The sequence below is a fragment of the Mesitornis unicolor genome, unplaced genomic scaffold (assembly GCF_000695765.1).
Source record: "Mesitornis unicolor isolate BGI_N332 unplaced genomic scaffold, ASM69576v1 scaffold18208, whole genome shotgun sequence".
Taxonomy (NCBI): Eukaryota; Metazoa; Chordata; class Aves; order Mesitornithiformes; family Mesitornithidae; genus Mesitornis; species Mesitornis unicolor.
In genome coordinates this window covers 12656-22773 of record NW_010204052.1, presented here as the reverse complement: position 1 = coordinate 22773, position 10118 = coordinate 12656, and the positions used below count along the sequence as shown (strand labels likewise).

Below are 10118 nucleotides of genomic sequence, written 5' to 3'. Positions count from 1 at the left end.
TAGCCTAAAATGATGGGCCTCCTTGCTTTGCCTAGAATGAATAAAGTGATTTATGGAAACTGGAGGAAAATATTTTTACAATTTCCATTTGCATGCCAGAGGAGAAGGGAATAAAATAAAACTCCACAAAGTGGAGAGTCTGGTGGTGCTCATTTGAGCCTCCTGTTTGGGGGAATAAAACCCCCTTGCTGAGGTTGGCATCCTGCTTTGTCACTTTAATGGTTAAACTTGCTTCAGAGAGCATTTCTGGGGAAAAGGAAACTGAAGGCTGCCTGAAAAGCTAGGAGGTGAAATTGGGAGTGGCCTGATCTGTTTTATCTTTTAAAGGACAAGCGCTGAACCAAGCTGTGTGAAGATGGAGTGAGATGTGAAAGCTTTACAGTCACACATACAGGAAACTTTGAATCATTTCTAAGCTTCCTGGAAAATGACGTAGTGAGGTTATCGTTGTGTTTACTAATGATGATCCCATCAGCTTAAAAAAATGTCTTTAACTACCAGCACCTCAGTCTTGAATGCAAATGGGCTCAATTGGGTTAATTCAAAATGCCTGCTGATGTCCCCCAACAGTAATAATTAATAATCAAGCACAGGGAATGGAGTGTGGCCAGCAGCATGGTCTCTTCTCTTTATCATGAGGAAAAAAGGTTTACTTTGTGCAGCGAATATTTTTATACATTCCTCACAGAGCCTGACAAACTTCAAAACTCTCCTAGTGCCCATCCGTTTTAACATTTCTCCTTTAAACAGAGCATTGCAGAAGGAGCAGTGGTATGTCTTTAGGACAGAGCCTGTCTTTTTTCAGGAGTAGAAGATAGTAGGAAGGGACGGCAAGCTGTTAGCTCTCCTGCTAACCCATCCGTGCCTTGAAAACGTGCTGGACTCAGTCAGGGGTTTCGATTCCTGCTAGCTTGGTCCTCCCTTTCTTGCTCGGTCTGTCTCAAGAGTCATGAACATTTGAACAACAACCCCCTCCTCGCACCTCAGCCCCACATGCACAGCCCTGAAGTAGTCCATGGAAATGACACCAGGGAGCAGAGAAAACCAGACTTCGGCAGCAGTGCTAAATTTCAGAGGTTTTGTTCACCCGAGATTCCAGGCGCAGGGATTGCTGGTTGCTGGCCAAGGAGCTTGGATGGCAGCCTACCCACTCCTCAGCTCTGCTCAGCTTGCTCCCTCCCCCCTGCCTTTCTTTTTTTAATTGCATAATATGCTAGAAAATGATCTGGATTTGGGACTTATTTTTAACCAGAAGAGGCTCACTTCACCCATTCTGATTTTGGATTTAACGTCCAGCAAATGCTTTCTGAAGCTCTTTTTGCGTTGAAACCCTGACTTCTTTTGCCCCCTCTCCCCATTTGCAAGGGCTCTCTGTTTTTAAATGTTTGTCAAGGCATTCTCTTGGGGGTGTTTGTAAGTCCCAAGCTACTGCGGGACCTGTATACCATGATCAAATTGGCGTTAGACCTGCCTGGTGCAGCCATTTTGCAGGTGTGGATCCCATTGGGGAAACCGGGAATTGTACTCAAATAAGCAGGCGAGTTTTGTCTCCTAGACGATAGCAGGATGATAGCTGCATAATAAAGCTTGTATGACAGGAGTCAGCTTTGGGGTTAAAAATCTATTTATATGCCTGTTGCAACTTCTCTCTGGGTAGCTGGGGCTGGAAAGCATCTTCCTTCCTCTTTTTTTAAATTTTTTTTTAAATGAGGCAGAAATCTTTGTGCCATTTTATTGGTGTTTTGTTAAATGGAGGGAGGGATGCAGAGAAGAGATGAGCAGGGCGGCTGGGTTAGTGCTCCTGCACCTCTCCCCTCTCCCTGGGAAAATGAGAGGAGAGCCAAGCGCTTGCCCTGCGATGTGGTAGCAGGCCGAGGGTGCTGCCTGTGATCCTGCCCCTCTCTCTGCGGGACTTTTCCTTGGCTGATTTGGTGCAGCCCGTGGGACAGGCAAGTGAAGTGCAATGACAGCCTCTGCTCCTTCTGGTTTTGATTTAGATGTGATAATACAGCTTGTCTGGTAAAGGGGGTCCATGCAGGTAGTGGGGGGGAGAGTCAGAGGAACCTGCTATCTCACAAGTTATCCCTGTCAGAGGGACCGTGCTGTTTCACCCAAGTAACCATGTATATTTCAACAAACCAAACCCTGCTCACTGAAGATGGGTGGTGGTGTGGGGCAGAGGGCTGCTGACCATAGCGCTCTCCCTGTTCAGAGGTGTAATGTTAGATCGTGCCTCTATCACAGCTCAACGATTCCTTCATTCCTCTGCATTTGGAGGGATCTTCATGTCACAAAAATAATGGTGACAAAATGAGGCTGGGACTGTGCTGTGTGGAGGAGCGTTTCCAGGCGCTCTTAAACATCCTGGAAGAGACAGCACTGGGGACTGAACTGCCCTACTTACTCTCAGCTCAGAAATGATTTATGATGCGGGGCAAGTTTGGGAAGATTTCTTTTGTTTCCTCCTTCAGAATCTGCTATCTGACCAGGAGAAAAGCACATGTATTTTTGCTGATTTTTGTTCTTTACAAAGCCCTATGGTGTTCTTTTGTTCTCAAATGAAACCTGACATGGATGCAGTCCTGAGTGAGGGGCACGCTTGGATGGGGGAGAAGTGAAGACAAGTGGTGCATCTGGAGCAGTGCGTGCTCTGGTGCAAAAGCTGCTCTGTCCATGGCTAGCAAGCTCCGCATAGTCTTTCCAGAGGAAGCAAAGGCTGCTTGGCGTTGCCTTAGCCAAGCAGAAGCTGAGGAAAGGATTGCACATGCTGTCGTGTGAAAATGTTTCCCAAACCCAGAAGAGCAGGGGGCAAGAGCGCAGCCCACCCCAGCCCTCCATCAGAGCTGCCATTGCTTCCTGCTCAGATGCAGACGCAGCACAGCCCTCTGCCCATCGCAAGGGGCAGACAGGGCCTGCACTCCTGTGTAGATTCAGAGTATGGGACTAGGGGTGCCCCCTGGGGCCCGGTTCCTGGAGGGGGGTGCTCAGTGCTTCAGGAGACACCAAACTCCTCTGAAGCTTCCCCAGGCAAATGCCCCAGTCCTCAAACTGGGACCCAGGCGCTGCCAGGATGGAAGGCCCTGGCAGCAGCAGAGGGTAGCGCAGAGAATGGTCCTGGAGATTTGACTAAAAGACCTGACGGATCTTCCTCTTCATCTGTAATCTACCTAATTCTCAGTGTAATAACTATATTTCCTGCTCTGGTAGTTTAGTCCTTTCGTAATCAGTTAAATGAACCCCATGAGGCCAGGTATGCGTATGTCCTGGTGTGCTAAAGGGCTGAGTCTCCTGACTTCACCAGGAAGGTTTCCTCTCAATACAATTGCTTGAGCCTTGCTCCCCTTCCCCCTGTGAACACACTTTTGAATAAAACGGGAAATTGTAAGAATTGGTGTATTTTGTTTGTATTCACAGGCATAGTACTGCAACAGTCAGGAAATTTGAAGGAATATTCAATGTAGTATCTGTAGCCTGTGCAGCTATGTACAGATATTTGGGGGCCATACACCTAACATACGCAAGAGGGAAAATTTGTTGCCAAGTGCACAAGGACTTGAGTTTTATAGATGCTCTTTGCATCTATAGGATGCCTGCTTGGAATTTACCAGCATAGCCACGCTTAAACACACTGGACTTGAGCATTGCATTAGGGCATCTTCTGCTTCCTCATCACGCTGCTCTGTAGGCCATGAGAGAGTTATTTATGTGGACAGATTTCCACTTGTTACTCTTAGGGGTAAGCGAGGAAGGGACAGAGCGGCCAATCTGTCCACCCTGCCTGTACAAGCGAGCAGATGGACTGGGGTGGTGATTCAGGCAGGGAGAATGGGCTTCAAGCTTCGCTGTCTTCATGGGTCTCTCATCTTTCCTTTCAGATATATGTTGGGGAAAGGAGGAAAGCGGAAGTTTGACGAGCATGAAGATGGGTTGGAAGGCAAAATGGTGTCTCCTACTGACGGTCCTTCTAAGGTGTCTTACACCTTACAGCGTCAGACTATCTTCAACATTTCCCTTATGAAACTTTATAACCACAGGCCATTAACAGAGCCAAGCTTGCAAAAGACAGTTTTAATTAACAACATGTTGAGGCGAATCCAGGAGGAACTCAAACAAGAAGGCAGCTTGAGGCCTGTGTTCGTGACCGCTTCACAGCCCGGCGACCCTCTCAGCGACAACTTCCACGAGGCCCAGCCAGCGTTCAGCCACCTCGCCTCCCAGCCCCTGCTCCCCACTGACTTTGTAAGCACTACGCCCCTGGAGTCCTGCCTCACCCCAGCCTCTTTGCTGGAGGATGACACTTTTTGCACTTCCCCGACTGTCCAGCACGATGGTCCGACAAAGCCACCACCTCCTGCTCTCCAACCCGTCAAGGACAGCTTCTCCTCAGCCTTGGACGAAATCGAGGAGCTTTGTCCAGCACCTACCTCCGCAGAGGCAGTAGCAGCCGAAACAGCAGCTGAGGACTCTAAAGAGCACCCCAGTGAGTCCAGTGTTCAAAAGCCCGAGGGCCTCCCGGAGAGCAGAACGGCCGAATCGAAACTCATGGACTCGCTACCTGGCAACTTTGAGGTAACAACTTCCACAGGTTTCCTCACAGACTTGACCCTGGATGACATTCTGTTCGCTGACATTGATACGTCCATGTATGATTTTGACCCCTGCACGTCCACCACGGGAGCTGCCTCAAAAATGGCTCCTGTCTCAGCAGATGAGCTCCTAAAAACTCTCGCTCCGTACAGCAGTCAACCAGTAACTCCAAATCAGCCTTTCAAAATGGACCTCACAGAACTGGATCACATAATGGAGGTGCTTGTTGGGTCTTAAAATGCAGAAATATAGCAACTTATTTTTTTTTTTTTTAAATTTTAAGTACCAGTATATACACTTGGTAGTATTTCCATAGTCCCTCCCACCCCCGATTCACAGCACTGTGCATGCATCCTTGCTTGCCTTTTTTGAAAAGAAAAGGATCACACTAGTTTTTGCTTCAAGCAGAGTTGGAGTGCCTTCATCCATGTATGACCACTTCTAATGTATTTTTTTTAAAGTGGTTCCTCAAGAAAGACCGAATATCCTGGTATAGGAAAGAATATGTATTGTAGACAATGTTATGTTATTACAAAAAAAGAAAAAAAAATAAGAAAAAAATTGTAAAAGCTAAGCACAAGGATTACGTTGGGGAAAGCTGTAAATTGCATGTGCATATTTGTCTATTTTTTCTATAAGTTTTATTGCAAGAGGTAAAAAATTTTATTATTTAGATAATCTCAATACCATTTTAGCCCTGTATAGGTTGACTTAGCAATTCAGCCTTTTGGAGGCATTAACCTGCTCCTCTTTAAGTGTTGCATTTACATGGCTGTTTAGAAACTGCTGCCCAAATTTATTTTATATTTTTGTACAGATTCTGCAGTTTATGATATTGTTTTTTCTAAAACAAATGCTGTTTATACACACAAAAAATAGCTATTTTGATAGGATTTGCTCATATAGTTTCTGCATAATTCAGATGTACAAGAACCACTTGTACTTTTATACAGAGTTGTAATGTTTTATATGTGTATGGTGCAAAGAGAAAATTGGATCAAATAAGCCTGCAGTCGGTTTCCCTGAATGCAAACAAAAAAAAAAGTGCTTTAAGAAAGGGCTGGGAGCTGCTTCTGTAGGAGTTTCACAAGTGTTTGCTCCCTGCTGTACCCACTGCGCACTACTGTGATTCCCGAAACTTAGAGCCATGTCCTTTTCCACCACCTATGTGAAGCAGTTGGCAGGAAACAGTTGTGGAACTTCACCCAAAGGGGTCCCAAGCGCCACCGCAGCTGCAGCCTCCCCGTCCTGGCGCAGGGCCGGTGCCCCCAGCCCACCCACGTCCCCTCGCCAGGGTACCCATCCCACAGGACATGGAGCGCCTTAAAGCAGCGACAGATCAGCACTTCTACACCTGAAGCTCTGGGGAGTGGTTTAGAGGGGGGACGCACCCGTTGCCCGCCAAGAGCCAACATCTTCCTGACAGACAGGCAGAAGACTGGCACTGACAGCGTCCCCTTGCCCTTTCTTGGAGCATTTCTCCTTCCCTCTCCCCACCTCACTGTGCTAAGTAAGTGCTGAAAAAGGCAACTTCAGTATTACTGCAGTGAAGCTCATCTCTTACCTGCACTGGATGGACTTGCTTTAATATCCATTACTGTTGAAACTGGAGCCAGTCGTGTTACATCACTTGGTATCTCGTATAGGGTTGGTTTCTTGTATCGACTGTGTTACCTGCTTTACACTTTATAGACCTGTTTTACAATGAATATACAGACACCGCTTTCTATGCATGGTCCTGTTCCCCTGTAACAGCTGAGAAGTCTTCTCATTACTGCACCGATAGCATTTTTTAAGTTCATTGTGGTGTACATTTAATTAAAAAAAAAAAGTTTGCATTGTATCATACCTATTGCTGAAGTTGCTATGGCATTGTAGTATTTCAATGGTACTTTAACTGTTGAGCACCGGTTACAACCTATATTGTTGAGATGCCTATGGCTTCTTTAGGAATAACTTTTATATTTATTTAAGAAATTTTAAATTATGTTTTACGCCATTTGGCAATATTCAGTCAATTCTGCTCCCTTCTTGTCATGGATGAAATTGGGTCTTGTCCGCCTTTTGGAGGTAGCTTTTTATAAACTGGCACTTTAAAACAGGCCATATATATTTATTAGTGTAGAGATAGATAGATAGATAGATGTAACATAGATATGCACACAAACACAGTATAAAAGCAAATACATTTTACAATGAAGGAACTCCTGATCAAAATGAAATGCGTCATCTACGATTACCAAATGCGCTCCTGGCTCCTAATTCATCTGCCAGGGTGAGCCATGGGGCTGGGGAGGGGAGGGAGGTGGGTTTGCTTTCGTCCTGTTTCCAAGCCGAACTCAGTGAAACAGTGGGATGCTAGTGGGTTTGCAGTTAGTTGTTTCCTTACACAGACTAAAAAAAAAAAAACATTTAAAAAAGCCAAAAACTCCCACGTTATTGCTCCAACCAGAAAACCCTTGCCCAAGTGCAGCTTTAGGGACCATCAGAAGTGAGGGGGTGGTGTAGAAAGGGGGACGGCTCCATCTCACACCCAGCAGCCACTGGGTCCTTGAAGGACACCTGACAAACAGCTTGTCCAGATTCTGCACCTCTGGTGACCGGAGCAGCTGGGAAAGTCTCAGCCATGCAAGGGTTTGTCTGCACAAACCTGTAGGCACACAGGAACATCAGCGGTTTCACAGGGTAACTTGGTAAGCACTTGCCTTACCAGGGGTAAAAAACTGATTTACAGCATGCTGGAGCCGCCCCTTGGATATTTTATTATTATTATTATTTAATGCATTTAAACAATACCATATGCTAGGCAAAAGTTCCCATTGATGCCATGTTTTGGAGAGATGTGTTGATCAAGTGGGATTAGTTGAAGTTTTTGCATCTACAGACCAGGAGAGCGGCTCTCCATCCACTTTCCCATTGGGAGGACGATGTCTGTGTATCCTTGGTGCTGAAGCGCACGTCCCGTGGCAGAGTCCCACTGGGCATCCCGTAGTAAATGACCATACCTGGCTTTTGGGACGAGGCAAAGGTCAGCAAGGCTGGTGCTGGTCCGTCACCGTGGCAGGGCAGGCTGCAGGGGGAAAGGTTCAGCTGTGGCTTTGTCCCCACAGGGTCCCCTACTGTCTCCAGCGGTGGCCTTTGCTGCGGTCCCAACAGCAGCCATGTGTGGAACATCTCTGAGGCCTCTGCCAGGGATGGAGATCGACATTAATGTGCAATGAAGTGACAAGATGGGAGCAGAATAAAAGAGCTTTGGATTTGAAGTGATTTTTTGTTGTTGTTTTTCATAAATTATTTATTCTTTTTTCCTTCTGTAAATATATTTATTTTATTGTGAATCTAACAACATCTGGATTGTAACATGTACAGAATGTATGGTAGGAATGTATTCTTTTGTAGGAATGTAAATCTGTATGAAAAGGGGTATGGGAGCCAGATTCAGAGAAAATTAATTGAGTTCCAGTCAGGATATGCATGGTTCACATGACTTTGGTTTTTTTTCCCCTTCCCCCCCTCTTTTTCTGATATGGGTCTGATTGTTTGAAATATGCAAAAAAGGTATGGATGAGGGACAGTTTTGTGTTCAAAATTAGTCCTAGTCAGGCTCCTGCCCTGTCAGCTTCTCAAGACTGGCCTCCCCCTAGCCCCCTGCTGGAATCTGCTATGGGAACCAGGAGCAAATGCAATCATCTGGCTGGTGGGGAAATATTTGGAAAAGTTGATATTTTATTTTTTTAAAACACTCGTGGGAAGCCCAGCTGAAGCCCCTGGGGCCAGGCAGCTGAAGAAGGCTATGGGATGCCACCTCCAGCCTCCGAAGTTGCAGCAAAGCCAGGACCACCTCATAGCCAGAAGGTAAGGCCAGATGAGACGTCGCAACCACACGTGGCACGTGCAGCAGAGGGGTCGCTTGCTCGGGGTCACCCACCCCACACCGCTCTGCGCCCAGACAGCCCGCAGACACCAGTGGTCCCCTCCAGAGCCCAACGGGACCATGCAGCCCTGTATGCAAAGGGAGGAGAACTTCCCTCTTCAGGAGAACATCATCCAGCAACACGATGCATATAAATACGAATCTGGCACCTTCCATACAGCCAGCTAGAACAGCAAGGCAGTAAAGGCACCCTCTGAGGCAATCGCTGTAAGAATAAATCTGGACCTTGTGAAAGGTAATTTGGTTTTCCTCAATGCTGCGTGGTAAGAGCCTGGGTTATTTAGAAAACAATGTTCTGGAATCCAAAGTTTACTATTTTATCACCGTTAAATTGAGTAAATAGTAATGGGTCCTGTCTGACAAACGGTTTAATTCACTCTGGTGTATTAGGAACCTGTCACAGAGTTTCTTTTGGCTTTGTTTTCTTCTCCCCATCGTGTTTCAGTATTCTGCTTCTGTGCAAGTTGCTTTCAGTGCTTCTATTAATTAATGAGACTGAACATTTTTAAAGGAATTAGTTCTTTTGTAAGCACTTTTTCTTTTCCTGGAAATAAGCCTAATGCAAGTTCTGGAACCTCAAAAAACCACAAATTGCAGATAAAATCCCAGCCTCAACTCTCTAGTTCTGAGTGTAAACCATACTAGCGGCTGTAAAGGCCAAGATTCTGGAAAAGGTTGTAAATAGTGTGACATGTTCAGTGCATGGTTGTTTGAACAGGGCTTGTTATTGTCAAAAAAAAAAAAAAAAAGGAAAAAAAAAAAGGCTGTTTTTCCCCTTCCCCCCCCACAGACCTTAGAGCTTAAAAAAAAAAAAAAAAAGGCAAAAAAAAAAGGCTGTATTTCCCCTTCCCCTCCCACAGACCTTAGAGCTGTGCCTTTTCTATGCAATATTACAGACATATACATCTGAAACCAGATTACTGTATTCACATGTAGGTATGGGCTGTAATCAAAAAACAATTGGACAAATGTACATGGAAATGAGCAGTCTTACTTTTGTAGTTTTATATTATACAATAAACAATTAAAATAAATTCTGACTTTGGTCTTTCCCTCCGCAAAAGAGGATGGTGAAGGGGCAGCAGACCCCACGGGTGGGCAGCAGGAGGGGGTCGTGCTCATGGGAGGTGGCAGGGGACAAGGGAGGGACAGCTTTGTTTCACCCTGCTCCCCCTCACAGCACAAGAGAAACGTCACCTTGTGCGAGGCCCATTCCTGGCCTGAGGCTCTTGTCCCCGACATAGAGGTGCCCTCGGTGGCCGTGTCCTTTGGTGGCCATTCCTGGACTCCTAGTGCCAAGGGATGCTGGGCTTTGCTGCGCCGTGAGCTGCAGCCCTGAGCCGGGTCTCAGGTGCACGCAGGTTACCCGGGTGTCGCTGGGCTGCCGAGATCAGAACGTGTCCAGCGTTAATATACAGAATGCACCATCCTTTAGGGCATTAAATCCCAGCAGGAAACATCTGATACCTTAATCCACGGCTTCATTTATCAGTGCCTTCTTCCCCTCCTCAGGTGCCTGGTGTTTGCTTTCAGGGCTGGTCAGGAGGGAGCTCTCACCCCTGTCTTTGTCTCAGTCCTTTTGTGGCAATAAAGCAGC

The 10118-nt window shown here is 46.3% G+C and overlaps 1 protein-coding gene across 1 annotated transcript; it reads left to right on the top strand.

Annotated features, from left to right (window-relative positions):
- The first annotated feature begins 3834 nt into the window (after positions 1–3834).
- Positions 3835–5798, top strand: SERTAD2 (SERTA domain containing 2). Its single transcript, XM_010190940.1, has one exon. It carries the CDS (start codon positions 3880–3882, stop codon positions 4822–4824), a length of 945 nt encoding a protein of 314 aa, XP_010189242.1. The 5' UTR covers positions 3835–3879; the 3' UTR covers positions 4825–5798.
- The last annotated feature ends 4320 nt before the right edge of the window (positions 5799–10118 follow it).